A 16,116-nucleotide genomic window follows, 5' to 3' on the forward strand; every position below is an offset into this window, starting at 1 on the left:
TAGACATGAATCAAAGCTTCAGTCATGGACTACATTGGATTTTAAGTCATGGACTACATTGGATTTCTACAGCTTGAAAAAGTGCAACAAACTATAAAGAATACTCAGCTATTTTAATAATAGCAATTTCCCTTCCATTGCAGTGGGTTGCTCTTGCCTGAAGTGATGCAGATCTTGCTGTGTTTCCAGTTGTCTATAATACTAGTAATAGAAATATCACAAAATATGTTTTTAGAATGGAGGGCTCAAATGCCAAGCAAATCCTCTATCTTGGAGTCTTTATGTACCAGAAAAGCCCTGCTCTACTTCATATTTTGTTTTTTGGGTGGCTTCATCTTCTTCCCTTACCTCTTAATGTCCCCTCATGTCTTCCTGCTTTGTTTTTTGCTTCCTTATTCTTTTGAGTTCCCAGCTTCTTCTCTTTTTGCTACTTCAGATCTCTCAGCTGAGTCTGGTATTTTGAAAGCAGAATGCCTGAAAGCTCTTAAAGCCACAAAATCTGGTATCTGGTTCTATCAGCACTCAAAGTGCTGGTCTCAGAAATTCAAATGGTAGGAAAGTCCATACTAATGGAAAGAACAGAATTCATAGAAGGCTCTCATTAGATCATTTAAAAAATACCTTTGTCAATAAATTTTTCAATTGATATTTTTTGGTGATTTCACCCCCTCTGCTTTTCTTCCTCTTACAACTTCTTTTGAGTGGCTTTAGCAGTTATACCACAGTGTTCAAAAGAGTCTGAATTATTCTTTTTTGGTGGTGTTTCCAGGTACACACAGCATGTAAAGAGTTGTTGCCAAATAAGTGCCCTCTTGGGCTCTGCAAAGTGTCTGTCATTCCTCCTACTGCTCTTAACAGCATTGATTCAGATGGTAAGTATTCCTAGTAAGTAGCATTTCTTTCTTTTCCTCGCGGTCACAGCCACTTCAGCTGGCACTATTAATGCCAGGTTCTGTCAGCTGAAAATTCTGCTTTTGCTGTTGCTGAAACTTGCCACTGGAAGCCATTGCTGATTCTGGCAGTGAGCTGTTTGCTTTGCTTTTGCAAATGTGTGTATCAATATTTGCTGAGCTGCAGCTAATTAAATTTATTGACAATAATTATATTGCAGAAGCAATTTGGGAAGGCTGGGGAAGCTGAAAATTTTGGCATACTGCTATGAGATAACTGTGACATTTGGCAGCATCAGGTGTAGTTCATGCTGGATTCAGGGCTGTGCACATTTGGCATTCACTCAGTGAGTGCCATAAGCACAAGGAAAATATTAGCTGCTTTATAGCTGGGCTGGGGTGTGGGCTGTTGGTTTTTCTCTCCATCCATCCCCATGGGCAGCTTCATGTCTCTTGGCTTTTCCTCCCTCTCTCTTCCCTTTGCCCCAACAGGTTTCTGGAAAGCTACTTGTCCCCCTTCTTGCACAAGCCCTTTATTGGTCTTTGTCAACTCAAAAAGTGGAGACAACCAAGGCGTAAAATTTCTACGAAGATTCAAACAACTGCTGAATCCAGCCCAGGTGTTTGACCTCATGAATGGAGGACCTCACCTTGGGTAGGCAGATATTCTAAGGAAACAAATAGTCCTTGTAAATACCCACAAAGTACAAGGGATTTATTTGATTATGCTCACCCTCAAATGTAGCAGGAAAACTATTCCTCAGAGAAAACTAAACACGTGAGGTTTGGAGGGGTTTTCCTCGTTCTGTGTTAGGTGTTATTGATTAGCTGAAACCAAAAATGTTGTCAAAAAGGTTGTTATATCCATTAATCAGTAATAGCAGGACAGCTTGAGGCATTTTGGGAGAATTCCAGAAACATTCCCCTGGAAGAAGACCAAGCATGGAACGCTTGAATCCATAAGAAAACTTGTCAGCAAACAGTCTTTTAACAGGCATCCTGATGTTCTCTTAAGAAGAGTTAATTTCACTTAACTCAAGTGAACAGACGATGTCATAGATAGCAAATTAATATTGTCAAGATGAGATTTATTGAGAAATAACTTTCCCAAGAAGTCTGGGAAACTTCCATCCCTCAAAGGCTTTGTGGTGATATTGTGGAAAGAGTCTTATGAGTGTGTTTGGTAAAGTCGGTTTCTGCCCTAGGATCTAAGTTACATTTCAGACTTTTTGCCAAATTACGCTTGAATATCTGTGGTTATAGAAAAAAAGTGAGTGCTGTGAAATAAATTTCTTTTGTATATTTCTGTAGCTCTCACTTTAAAAAAAGTTTGGTCTTAGTTTGCCCACTTCCAAATGTTTTTGTATTGCATCAGATTTAAGTAACTTGTGTCATTAATTGGTGCTCCTTATAATAAGAGCCAACACAAGGTGAATTTCCCTCATCTTTTCTTCACAGTGACTCCAAGTTTTTGATTAGATCTGTAGATGCAGGGTGATAAATCTGGGAGTGTCCATTCCTGAATAAATGATCATTGGGTTCTGCTCTCCTGAGAAGTGTTATGGTTTTTTGCCATAGCTTATTGCAAAACACTGGTATTTTAAACTGCAATGTTCTGTCAAGGGGATGTGTTTGGCTGAAAAATAATTTATAAAAGGCTTGTAAAACTAAATACTTTTCTTGTTCCCCTCCCCAAGCAGACTGACTGTCATGAGGAATTTTGCTTTTAAGCAGGAATGGAAAGAAGGGAATCTGTTACCTTCTTGAGGTGTGGTGCACACTTCTAAAACAGCTGCTCTTATGTATTTGCTTAAAAAGGAAGTGATGGTACAGGGTAAAGCCTACTTCTTGATAATTTGAATATTTTCAGCTGATGATAGTCAGACTTGTACCATAAGATGTCATTTCTGGTATTCATCTTTTGTGTGTCAGCAGCACTTGATAAAATAAGAATTTTTGTATACCGCAGCAAATCCTCTTTAGGTAATAATAGTAAAAAAATATACATACAAAACCAAAATAAAAGCAGGAGCAGATCTCAAGAATGTTCAGTAGGAAGCACAGTTTCAAACAGGAGAAGTTGTTTTTATTATTCTGGAAAGGGTGAATGGAGAAATTCACACTGATGAGCTGTTTGCCTTCCTGTGGGACAGACAAGGCACCAGAGCAATGATTTGTGTTGCTTTCCCAGAAGGCCTAAAACTTGTGATGTTTTACATCCTCTTGCAGTTGTCTCATGGCTGATTGACTGCATGAAGATCCCCCTCTTGAAGCTTTGCTTTAATTGGTGTGGCTGTGATTGTGAAGGCAGTGACATCAGAGCACTTAGAACTGTGACAAGTAACTAGTGTTAGGCTGGATGCAGCAAGGCTGCAAGGAGTTAATTCAATGGATAATCAGCTTATCACATGCTTGTCTCCTCTTCTGCAGAGACAAAAGTGCCCTGCTTTAGCAGATGAGTATGTCTTGGGAGATATTTCTGTAGTGAATAGCTATTGTAAGTTGCTTAGCTGTATTTATAATCCCTTAATTATAAGCATTTAAATTCATCTGTAATCTGGCAGTGACCTATATTCATTGCAAAATCAGTGCCTACTTTAAACAACACTGCCATGTTTATTACCTGGGTAGGAATTATAATTTCTTTGTAACAGCTAATTGTTTTTCCTTCTTGTTTGTTTCTTTCTTTGTAGTTTACGCTTATTCCAGAAATTTGACACTTTCCGGATTCTAGTTTGTGGTGGGGACGGAAGTGTTGGCTGGGTTCTCTCTGAAATTGATAGCCTCAACCTTCACAAGCAGGTACCTGCCCCAAGAGCTTGGTTGGATGAAAGAATGAAGTAAAAACTGCATGGGCTGAAGAGGACTTTCCTTGGTCGTGTAGATGTCATTTGCCCCAGGACTGAAGCTGCTGAAAGCTTACTGTAGCAGTGCTCTTGCACTAGTTTTCTGCAAGAAATTAGTCCAGTAATGGATTATTCTTTATGCCTGTCTCCAGTGTTTCTCCACAAGATCTAGCCTTTAGAATAGTTCTGAGTACACCTACTCTATCTCCAGCAGAGACATGCACTGAAAGGGCTGTGGTTAAAAAACTTGGGAGCTCCACGTGGGTTGTGCTCTGTTCCCTTTAATTCTTGTGGTGTAGTATCTAAGTCTTGGGAATAGGCAGAAACTTCAATGGGGTGGAGGTATCGTACAATGTTTGCCTGGGAGCTGTCTGCGCTAATTTTGCAGAAACACAATGGCACCACCTGCTGGCTAAATATAAACCTGTAGGAGGTTTACTACAGGGAGGTGTTCCTCGAGATGGCAGCTGTAAAATGCTCCTCTCTCAATTCACAACCAAAAGTAGAGGAATTTTTTCCTTAATTGTATGCTCTTCTGGCTGTTTTCCCCATACAGTTACTTTCTCCCACCCTGGGATTAGCTGTTTCACAGTGACTGGTATGTGAAGGAATCAGTCATGTTACTCATGGCTGTTCCTGGCTTGTAGTTTCCCCGTTTGACTATCACTTTCGTTTTCCTTTTCTCTCATGTAGTGCCAGCTGGGAGTGCTGCCCTTGGGAACAGGGAATGACCTTGCTCGTGTTTTAGGCTGGGGTTCTGCTTGTGATGACGACACCCAGCTCCCACAGATCCTGGAGAAGCTGGAGAGGGCCAGTACAAAAATGCTGGACAGGTGGGTAACAGTCACTAACATCATCTGTTTGTCAAGAATTGTGTGAAGATATCCTTCCAAGTAGAACAGGCAGTCCTGACTCTGCCAAGCTTCTGGACCTCTTACTAATGCCAGATAACATTTTGTCATTGATAATCTACTGTCACCCTCTGGCAAGAGAAGGTGCTCTGGCTTTCCATGTCTCTGCTGCAGAACAGTAAGAAGTGAAATTAAAACTGGGTTCTAGTGTCCTCTCTTCTGTCCCAGAGTCCTCATCAATTGAATTTATCAACCTTTGTACTAGTCTGAAAACAAACTTATGTTGTAACCTAAGGCAGCCTTAAAGTCATGACTTTTTATTTAAAGTAGTTTCTTCTCAGTAAATCTAAACTATTTTTTCTTGAGCTTGGCTTAGAAATGAAAGCCAAATGCAGAAGTGGATGTCAAGCCTGGGTGTTGATACCTCTGTATATATCTTTGTACATTTAAAACTGTCTTATGTCTTTAAAGTTGCGTTTTGGCATCTCTTGTGTTGAATCAAGTAATGCCAAAGGAATTTTTGTGGAGAGGGAAGAAGTACAGAAATGTTCCCTATGTTGTAGAATACTTGTTCATAGTGTCATCCTTCCTTCTTCCCCAGTTTAGCCCTTCTGTATTTCCATTGCCACTCTGTGGCTTCTTTATATCAGTGATGGCTCCCCAAAGGGCAGTTTGTTCTGCTTTGAAGTTCTAATCTGTTACGTTTGGATAAGAGGAAACTATGTGCATGGTAGTGACAAGTATGATTTTCAACAGGTGGAGCATCATGGTGTATGAAACCAAACTCCCTCGCCAGGTCTCCACTTCCACAGTCACTGAAGACTGCAGTGAGAATTCGGAGGTACCTCTCAGGAGGGGAGGGGACTGGAGCACCAGTCTTGGAGCACACAAGATAGGAGGCAGTGGCTGAGCTCCAGTGGAGCAGAGCTGAGCCATGGGTGTAGCCAGAGCTGCAAGCATCCAGGGCTTTAAGTCAGTGAAGTATTATGGAGAAAGATGGAGGTTGGGTTACCAGAGTCAACAACCATAATGAGGGATGAGGAGAAGATACTTTGGAATGGAACAGAAAGGAAATTACTGCCTTTTATTTGCTTCATGGTGTCAAGTTGTTGAAATAGTAGCAAGCCACATAGTTGTCAGGAAAAACCTCAGTGCTTTTAGATTTGCAGTTTATCAGAGACTAAGAACTGCATTGCTGATGATTTGTAGGTTCAGAATTAGTTTCTTCATCAGATTCAGGTCTTCAGTGAGTAACAGAGCCCTGGACTGTGGAACTTTCTCAGGGCAAAAAGAATCTGTAGAGAGATAGGTACTCTCAGAGGAGCCAGGATTTTACAGTATACATTGTAATGCTGGGAAGCAACACCCTAGTGGCTTCTTTCTGATTGTCAACAGGTGCAGAAGATTCTCTGCTATGAAGATTCTGTGGCTGCTCATTTGTCCAAAATTTTGACTTCTGACCAACACTCAGTGGTGATCTCCTCAGCCAAGTGAGTACTTAGAGGACAACTGCTCTAAACTGTACTGTGAAAATCTTGCAACAATTCTTGCATGATTTTGTTTTCCTCCTTTGTCTAGAGTACTTTGTGAGACAGTGAAGGATTTTGTGGCTCGAGTAGGGAAAGCCTATGAGAAGGCAACAGAAAGCTCAGAGGAGTCAGAGGTCATGGCCAGGAAGGTAAAATTTGAAAGAATGTTTGGGTTTCTACTTCTGAAGTGTAAAACTCATATTTTCAGAGAACTGGGATAGCAGCAGTTCAGTTAGCACTAAAAGAATGAGCTACCCAGGCAACTGTTAGTTCTACTCAAATGTCGTTCTTTTTCATGTAGTGCTCTGTCCTGAAGGAGAAGCTGGACTCGTTGCTGAAGACCCTGAATGATGAATCTCAAGCGTCTTCCTCTCTGCCCAACCCTCCTCCCACCATTGCAGAGGAGACAGAGGATGGGGATGGGTCGGGCAGTGCTGGTGACTCTTCAAGTGAGCTATCGGTGGGCTCAGCATGCACTGCACGGCCCCAGATATTCCGTCCCCGAGAGCAGCTCATGCTGAGAGCCAACAGCTTGAAAAAAGCCATTCGCCAGATAATAGAGCATGCAGAGAAAGGTAACCTCTCAGGAGTCCTGATTGTCACTTCCTACAACCTCTTAAGAAGCATACATTTCCTTTTTTCTGGGTGGCAGCAGGTTTGTGTATTGGAAGTCTCTTCTTTATTTCCTGAGCTGGAGAAGCTATTCAGTAAGCCTGGCCATTTAGTTTCAGTGCCATATCTGCCAAGCCCACCTTTTGGAACCATTGCTTGGTAAATGAGTCTGAAGTTCAAGGTGTGTTCTCTTCCAGTGGGCTGGTTTAGGAAGTTCCTACCCTCCCACATTGTTAATTTGCATTTCCTGTCTGTCCCCACCCATACCACAATTGTGTCAGTGCAGCTTTTTGTGTGACCTTGCTGTAAAACAGTTCTGAAAACGCTTGGTAAGAAGGGATTTGAAGCATTTTAACTTTAATTGTTTCAATCTCTTTATAGCACAGCCCAGCAAAACATTGCTGTGGTACAGCTGCAGGAGAAGACAGGAACTTCTTAAATGAGCTTTGTCCCTGGAAAAAACTTACAATAATGCACTTTGGTGCAAGTCAGTTTTGTTCTGACATTAACTTCTTAGGCAGGTTCTTCTCCACATCTTCACCCTTGTCTCTCTTCAGGCACACACCCCCAGTGCTCCACGGCATTGAAAGGCATCAGTCTCCAAGTGTTAGTCATAAAGTCAGGGGTTAACTGAGACCAAAGGAAGTACTTAACAGATTGTAACTGGAGATAAAGCATTGAAATTGCAGATGTAACATCCATGCATACCCAGGTGTGCACTCTGAAAAGCTGTGTAGTAAGTTACAAATCATTGCAAAGTTGCTTGGATTTCCAGCACTGCAGTACTGTATACAACATTTGCTGAAGGTAAACAGCAGAAGTCCAGCAAACAGCCTGCTTCTGGTGAAGTAGTACGCCTTAACCTCACTGCTCCCTCACTTTGCTGCTGCTTACCTTAGGCCAGTTGGTGTTTGTGAAGTTCTTTGGGAGCCCAAGCAATTTGCTTAATTCACCCAGAAGTGTTCCTGTTTCTGCTGTGCAAGTGGGTTGGATTACTCTGTGAGCAGAACTACAGGGTCAGCACAAGGGAGAGGAACAAACTGAAAGAAGGGGATGAGCTGTGCAGGCAGAGAGCTGGTAGAATAGCTGAGGGTATTCAGAACTGTGCCCTGGCAGGGGCTGCTGGGGAGGAAAAGACCTGTTGATTGCATGCAAAGGAAGTTTTGATTTCTTTAGGCAGCATGCTAGCATTTACATCTTATCCACTCTCGAGCAGACTCCAGTTACATTTCAGATGTATTTGTTCAACTTTTCCTAACTGTTTTTCTTCTTCCAGAGTGTGCAATCTGATTCTTTCCTCTGGTTGTATTGGTTTTTACCAACTGCTATTTTCTTCTTTTTTGATTATATCTGTCTAAGTTCCCTTTTAAAGTGCTTTATGTTATTGCACCACTACAGATTAAACAAACAGGAAATTCATTAATCCTTTCATGTCTGTCTGGTTAGAATTCCTGGCAACCTCTAAGTGCAAATAAATGGGAGCCCATCACCTCTAGCACAGTTTAGATCTCAAGATGCCTGAGTACCTGTGGCATTAAAAATAGACACTTCTATTTAGAGCCTCACTGCTAAAGAGCTCAGCAAAGTAAACAAGGAGGCTAAGCCAGCCTGGTTCCGAAAGCTCTCCAGAGCAGAGCTGAGACAAATGATAAAGGAAAGCTTTTTGTTCTTTCCTTAAAGGAATCAGGAAGTTTAGAGTTCCATCCTGTTGTTATTTACATGAGTGGAAGGTATTCCTTGCCAGAAGAGCTGTGAGGTACTCACCTACTTTATCTCTTCATACAGCTGTAGATGAGCAGAACGCCCAGACCCAGGAGCAAGAGGGCTTCCTCCTTAGTCTCTCAGCCTCTGAGGAGGGCAAGGAACTGAGGAATGAGGATAAGATTTCCATGCAGTCATCACACAGCACCAGCTATGGAGTGTCCAAGGGGAGAAGCCAGAGGAAAGGTACTGCTCTGGAGCTGCCACCATGCCGGTCTTGCCTATGGATTACAGTTCTGTTAATTGTAAAAAGGGAAGGAGGTGTTATGTATATTACCTTCTATGTTCTCAAATTTTTGCATGATTGCTCTTCAGGCCTTGCACATTTCTGTGTTCTTGTCTGTGCATTATACACCCCATTTTTTGCTATATCTCTCATGGCTGGTCCATGATCTTAGCAAATGAAACCTAGGATTCAGAATTTTCTTGCACCTGCACCAGTAATATGGGTTCTCTTGGCTTTCAGTGCTTGGACAAGGCCAGTCTTGAGCACTTTTCATGTCATCCTTTGCAGATGACAGAGAACAACAGGCAGTTTGCTTTAATAACTATGTTATGTGAATAATTTGTTAGGGATCCCTGATCACTGCAGATACATTTGGAACTTTGCCTGCATATTGATTCGCAGCCAAATAGCCTGTCTGTTGTGCTGCTGGCACCAGCTTTTTCTCATCTCCATTTCTAATATTTTTCTTGTGGCGTTTTGATACTTCCAGTCTGTGAGGATTTCCAGAAGCACATATGTGACATCTCTGTCTCTTAATGACTGGTTCTGTCAATTCTTTGTTTTCTGGGGGCTCAAGTGTTTTGCTGTTGAGTGATTCCTAACCCAGTCTTGCATCTTGGTCTGAATCACAACACTATGTTTGTCAATAGCCAAGTTTGTGTTGTGTTTTACAGCCTCCAAGTCTCCTTGCGAAAGACTAATAAACAAAGGAAGTTTGTCACTGGGCAGCTCTGCATCTCTTCCTCCCCAGACAGGAAGCCGGGACAACTTGCCAATGCTGAACACAAAAATCCTCTACCCAAGTAAGTGTAACACCCACCACTTCCCATCAAGGCAGCCAACTGGAGCATGGGTGACTGCAGCACAGGCTGCAGTCTCCATGTGAAAACATGAGATTGTCCTGCCAGAAGCCCTTTCATGCAGGGTCAGCCATGAGAGAAATCCCTTTGTGGATAACTGCAAGCGGAGACTTGGAGTGAGCTGTAGTGGTTTCCAGTTTGTAGCTAAGACTTGGACGCAGATTTTTATTAATGCCATGAAGTGGCAGAATTTAGATGCCAGTTTCAAGGAGATACTTACTGCAAAGTAACCATGAGAAAGGGGAGATGATGCTGTTCAGAAAGGTTTCTGAAGAATGGCAGCCATAGGTTGGGAGCAACAGTTGATTTATGTGAAGGCTGAAGTGACTGGATGTGCACAGACCCAGCAGAATTCCCACCTCCTCCATGATGTGCAGCAACTTCTCCCCGTCACTGTAGCAACATCTTTCCATCTCTCCATTCAAATTACTTGTTTAAATTGCTTCTTCTGGAAGCAAGTGATTTCCTTTCTCTCTGACAAACCTACTATTTGTGGGTCACCAGTTAATAATTTAAGAAGCAGGAGACAGTAATTCTTGAATAACTAGGATCATAGCTTCAGCTACACCTTTTTCTCTATTCACTGTATCAGGGATATTGCACATCTCACCCTGGAACAAAAAAGCTGCTGCAAAGAATACACTCCTACTTCCCTTTTCCATGTTTCTATGCAACTGTGCTGCTATCTTTAGGCTGTACATTGTCGGGCAGAAGCCCTGCAGGCAGCTCCAGAAAGCCTTCTCCTTGTCAAAAGAACTAACCGCTGGAGTCAAAGGAAGCACTAATGCTATTTGCTTTCTTCGTGAATGACAGGAAAGATTGTATCAACTCTTGTTACCTTGTCTGTAACTGAAGTTACCTGTTTTCTCTTCATTATTATTTTTGCTCTTCTTCATGGTCAATATTCCTACAGATATCCGTCCTGGCATGTCAGGTTCTTTGCCTGGGAGCTCTGTCATCAGCCGATTGTTGATCCATGCTGATCCCTTTAACTCGGAGCCGGAAAATCTGTGAGTATGCTCAGGAGCTTGAAGGGAGGGAGTGGGCGTTTGCAAATGGACCTCAGCAGAGAGAGGGATTAGTTTATCAACCAAAGTAATGGACTACAGCAGCCTGGAGTTACGTAAATGAATCCATATGCTGGATTCTACAGATTAAGGATCAGTTTATGGAGTTACACATGCAGTAACACAGTTAGGCTTGGTGTTTTTTTCCAATGTAAATGATTCTGTGTGAGATATGCACCAAATGGTACTGAGACTTATGAGTGGAAATTTTCTTCTTCTGTTTGGCAGTGAATGTTACACAGAAAAGTGTGTAATGAATAATTACTTTGGAATTGGACTGGATGCAAAGATTTCTTTGGACTTCAACAACAAACGTGATGAGCATCCAGAGAAATGCAGGTGGGTTTGGTTTGAAATGGCCTTTGGATTGATGCCAAAAGTGACTGAACCACTTCATGATTTTGTGTGGTTTTGCTGAATAGGTGTATTGTCTACATAATGCTCCTTCAAGGCTTGAAATCATGATGGAAGATATAAATTATTGATTTATTACTGATTCATTATGCTATAAGGTATTTAAGTTGCTATAGTGGTGCAGATTTAGCACATCGGTTCTATTTATGTCATCTCACTCACAGATTTTTCTCCTGGGCTTACTGTTTAGCTATGAGAGAAGCACATCTCAATTCTGCAAAGGCTGGTTTTGATGTTGATCCTGACTCAATACAAACAATCTTTTCAATAGGTGAACAACTCCAGGATGCTTTGTGTAGCCTCTGGGATTGGCTACATTTGCTGTATATGAGCTAATACGCTGATGTCCTGGTGTATGAGATGGACAAGTTCTGTGCCAAGGCAGTCTGTGTATGTTTCTGGTAGTGTCTGTTACTCATGCTTGATTCCTACCTGACGTTTATTTAAAGGGAAGTAGTTTCCTTGCACAGTGACCACTTGGAGCAGTTGACCCTTTTGGAAGCAAAGCATCTTTGTGGTTTAGGATGTAGCAGGTACCATTTCAGTGAGATGTTTTTATTCCTTCTTAGTGAAAGGGTAAATATCTGTGCTGACTTTTTATCTTTTTGTTTGTCCCCTTAGAAGTCGTACTAAGAACATGATGTGGTATGGAGTATTGGGGACCAAGGAACTGCTGCACAGAACATATAAAAACCTGGAGCAGAAGGTCTTGCTGGAGGTGAGGAATTAGCATGTTCTTCTGTTCCTAAGACTGGAATGCCTAATTCCATCTCCTTCAGGCACTCTGATTTGTGGCATGATGATTTCACCTGGTGACATTTGCCTGCCTGAAACAATGTACTTGGCTATATGTCACCCTGAGCTAACTAAAAGTGGCTTTTCGTGGTTCTAGAGCATAACTTGTATTCTCAGCCTATAAGGGAAGAAGTATCATCCTGCTGGAAAGTATTTGCTATTTCCAATGCAGTGTTTAGCATGGATAAGATTGTTATGTTCCATGTGGTATCTCACGTGAACACATCATTTTAGATGGTGGGTGCAGTGAATGTGCTATAATGTGCATCCAGCTGGAAAAGAAATACTTTTGTATAGGTCATGTACAGCATTAACAAGTAGCTTGCAGGAGAAGACCTCATCGCATGGATGTTTCAGGAGTTTTATTCCACTTTCTTGAGAAATAAATCAAGAGGCTTTGCCAAGCCTCTCAGGTGGGCCTTGTTCCTGTTAGAGGAGAAGAAGCAAGAGTATCTCTCTAAAATCCATGTCTGCCAGAAGATGTGTGGCTCATGAGGCTTGAGTGGATGCCTTCTACTCTTCTAGGCCAAGAATGAACAGGAAGAAACCTGGATTAATGTATTACTAAGATGGTGCTGGCTATTTTCTGTTCACAGAGCATGTGCTCTGGCAGGAGGGTCTTTCTCCTGCTGAGCTGAGAGTAGTGTTGCCTTCATTTCTGTGCAGTGCGATGGGAGGCCTATCCCTCTGCCCAGTCTCCAGGGGATTGCTGTGCTCAACATTCCCAGCTATGCAGGAGGCACCAACTTCTGGGGGGGAACCAAGGAAGATGATGTGAGTATTCTCTAAGACCATACAGGAAACGTTTCATACTTATTGTTGCTTTTGAGGTCACAGCCTCTGAAAATAGAAGAGGGCAGGGGGCCTGTCTGTATGCGCTTTCTTTTGGATGTGGCTGAGATACTGAAATCCAACCTTGAGCAACTTTCATACGCAGGCAGTAATGATTCAGAAGAAACATCACCAGAACATTTAGACCTGCAGGAAGCTCTTTAGGTTGACCTTGTCCCCACAGGGAAGTAAAGAGAAGTAAAGCCCCTTGATGGCAAAGGCAGCTAGATCCGCTCAGAAACATAGTATTTTTTGGAAAAGGAGTGCGTACTTTCAAAAGAAAAATTATTGCCTTGTGGCCTACAGCCTTCATATCTGCATTATACATTAGCTATTGGAAGCCTTTTTCTCCCTCCTAGCTCATTCCAGATCTTCACCTTCTAGCCTAGTTAATTTTATACATATTAAAGAGCACTACTGAAAGCCAACGCCCAGGTCAGCACCAATAGGGGGTAAAGGAAACCTCTCCAACAGAGCTGTGCCTCAGCTGAATTCTTTTTCCCTTGTGTGTGGCAGACATTTACAGCCCCTTCCTTTGATGACAAGATTTTGGAGGTGGTAGCTGTGTTTGGTAGCATGCAGATGGCAGTGTCACGTGTGATAAACCTACAGCATCACCGGATTGCACAGGTATCAGCTGCTTTTGTGAGCTCTTCCTGCCTGCCCCCTCTCCAGCTGGTGACTTTGTAAACCCTTTTTTCTGCTTTCTCTGGTCCATGGTAAGAGCATCCACCAGGGCTGGAAATGGACATGAGCAAGGGCAATTTGACTATGGAATTGTTTGCTAGCATTCATTGTAGTAGGAGTTAGACAAACAACTCAAATACTAATTAGTCCAAAAACAAAGCAGGTGTTCCCTGCTGCCCAGAGGTGTGTCCTGCTGCCCAGATGTGTGTGCTGTAATTGGCACCAAAGCTACAGCACCTGGGGAGGAGCTTTGGAAAGACAGAGATGGCTTATGCTTTTTTTAGCGCTTTTCTGACCCAGTCACTCCTTGCAGTGCCGGACAGTAAAGATTGCAATCCTCGGAGAGGAGGGAGTTCCTGTGCAAGTGGATGGAGAAGCCTGGATCCAGCCTCCAGGTTACATTTGGATTGTTCATAAGAACAGGGCACAGACCCTCACCCGAGATAGGGTAAGAGCATCCTGAATTCCCTGTGCAGTACACATGTGTTTCGATGTCACATGTTTCTGGAGACCGTGGCAAGGACCACATGTGAACATTTGAGCATATTTTATTACACACCATAGACCTTTTGGGAAATAATGTGAGTAAACTTACATTCACCCCTTGGGAAATGGCATAAATAAGGTTGTTTATGCAAGCTTATTTTACTTCCTCTTCTAGGTACCTTGTGACAGTATTTCTTAACATGCTTGCATGCTGTTTTTTCCACAGGATGCCTGCCTCGCCAAGTGCTGTGGATTGTGTAGATTCAGACGGTCAATGTTTTAATTTCCCATTATTGTCCAGTATGTGGCTTATACCTCATTGACCATGTAAAACAATGTCTTATGCCTTGTTCAGAAGGACATGTGTGAGGTCTCATCTCATAATGTTCAAATATATCTGATGAGTACCAGCAGATAAAGAAGCCTCCTTGCTCTTTTGCTGTATGATAGAGCAGTGGTCAGACAAAGGAAAGGATAAAGACCATGCTGTGGCACAGACAGATTTTGAGTCCTCCCAGCTCTGGGATTGTCCATGAATAAACAGTTCAGTTGATAGCAGCTCTTCATACTTTTCAGCATAACACCCCTTTACCCAGGTTCCAGAGCAAATCAAAGTCCTCTGCAAAGGACTCACCTGCTGAAGTAAGGAGTACAACAAAGGGAAAAAAGGAAATCAGCCTGATACAGGCCTGAGGCACATTGCCTGGCAGGGAGTTACAAATATGACAGTATGAAAAGAAAGCAAAGGTGGGCATACAAAGCCCCTGTCATGGTAGAACGGGGCACTGTAGACCTCTTACGTGGGAGAGCAGTGGGTGTTGATCATAGAACCACAGAATGGTTTGGGTTGAAAGGTCATCTAGTCCAAGCCCTGCCTTGGGGAGGGACACCTTCTGCAACATCAGGTTGCCTAAAGCCCCATCCAGCCTGTGGTCTAAATGTTGCCGGAGATGGGGCATCCACCACTTCTCTGGGCAACCTGTGCCAGTATTTCATCCCCCCTCATCGTATAAAATCCTTCCTTGTATCTAGCTGAATCTGTCCTCTTCTGAGTCCAAATAGTGTCCTGTCAGCTCTGATGAGATTGTTGTGGAGAGGAGACAGGAATAGTGCACAATCTTTTGTGAAGGGTGAGAGAGCATCTGAAGCATCACACTGGCACTTGGAGGGAGAGTGACTGAAGGAGATAGCACAGTGAGCAAGAGAGAACAGGATTGCTGCTGTAAAGGTAAAGGGAGGGAAAAAAGGAGAGGCAACCTATGTGTGGGCATGGTGGGAAAGGTGGTATGAAGCACAAGAGATAGAGAGGACAAAGTAGTCCCCTGTGAGTGTGGTATGTATTGGGCCATCAGAAGCCATAGCTATGATTGTGCCGGCCCATTCCTAATTGCCTACCAATTTGGTTTTGCAGTCATGGAATTGCTGCTGAGGAAGAAGTTCCAGTTTTGCAGTTGCACACTCAACTTTGTCTCAACTTATCCCTGTTTTTCCTGCTGTCCTTTTAAAAGTCATTGCATGCCCCTTCTTTCACAGAGCAAACCTGTCCTATTCACTAGAAGTGGGGTCCTCCCTTCATGCATATGACCCTGTACCTTTGGTAACATTTTTCAAATGTGATTTGGGATATATAGTTTCCTAAACTGAAGATGGAAAAACTCAAATTCCCTTATTTGGCCTCATTTGGACCACTGAAGAGTCATCAGCAAGAGTGAAATCAGCAGGTAGCTTGCACTGAGCTGGCAGAGCCTTGTTTTCCAGTATCAGGGGCGGTAGGGGAAGGGAGTGCTTTACCACAAGCCTCCGTAATTTTCATTTTCACCATATTCAATATTGATCCTCCTACACTGGATGTATTTTGCTTCTTCCCATACCACTAGCTGCTGCCCACAGGAATATCAATAAGGTTGCAAATGGGACAGGTCCTAGCTCTGAGTTCAACTGTGTGGCCCACCAGTTCTAGGGAAGTTTACTTCCAGATAAGGAGGAGCCTTGAACATGTTAAATTTCAAGCTCTGAAGTGTCACAGTCATACTGAAGTGTAAAGGTGATACTGCTGCTGAAAGAAAAGGCTGCCACCAGTAGGGAATTGTTGGATTTTGTTAGTCTGGCCTTCAGAGCTGTCCGTTAATTTTGACTAAAACTATGCTTTAGCAGAAATTCAGCCAAGGCAAGCATGTGGTGTGGGAAACTTCATCCCAGCCAGCTAGTTAGCGAAGTTATAAACAACTTAACTACTGGGCCCTGCAGTGAAAAGTGCCTCT

At 42.8% G+C, this 16,116-nt stretch overlaps 1 protein-coding gene across 4 annotated transcripts in view; it reads left to right on the forward strand.

Moving 5' to 3' along the window:
• Positions 1-16,116, forward strand: part of DGKD (diacylglycerol kinase delta) — a 59,337-nt gene that overhangs the window by 33,686 nt on the left and 9,535 nt on the right. For all 4 annotated transcript variants that reach the window (XM_033069245.1, XM_033069242.1, XM_033069243.1 and 1 more), the window contains 16 exons: positions 770-872; positions 1,383-1,545; positions 3,584-3,692; positions 4,430-4,569; positions 5,344-5,428; positions 5,983-6,077; positions 6,166-6,265; positions 6,418-6,691; positions 8,514-8,675; positions 9,390-9,518; positions 10,489-10,585; positions 10,871-10,981; positions 11,678-11,774; positions 12,518-12,625; positions 13,199-13,312; positions 13,683-13,817. In XM_033069245.1, coding sequence (XP_032925136.1) covers positions 770-872; positions 1,383-1,545; positions 3,584-3,692; positions 4,430-4,569; positions 5,344-5,428; positions 5,983-6,077; positions 6,166-6,265; positions 6,418-6,691; positions 8,514-8,675; positions 9,390-9,518; positions 10,489-10,585; positions 10,871-10,981; positions 11,678-11,774; positions 12,518-12,625; positions 13,199-13,312; positions 13,683-13,817 — 2,022 coding nt within the window. The remainder of the gene's footprint in view (positions 1-769; positions 873-1,382; positions 1,546-3,583; positions 3,693-4,429; positions 4,570-5,343; positions 5,429-5,982; positions 6,078-6,165; positions 6,266-6,417; positions 6,692-8,513; positions 8,676-9,389; positions 9,519-10,488; positions 10,586-10,870; positions 10,982-11,677; positions 11,775-12,517; positions 12,626-13,198; positions 13,313-13,682; positions 13,818-16,116) is intronic.

The sequence above is a fragment of the Catharus ustulatus genome, chromosome 10 (genome assembly GCF_009819885.2).
Source record: "Catharus ustulatus isolate bCatUst1 chromosome 10, bCatUst1.pri.v2, whole genome shotgun sequence".
Taxonomy (NCBI): domain Eukaryota; kingdom Metazoa; phylum Chordata; class Aves; order Passeriformes; family Turdidae; genus Catharus; species Catharus ustulatus.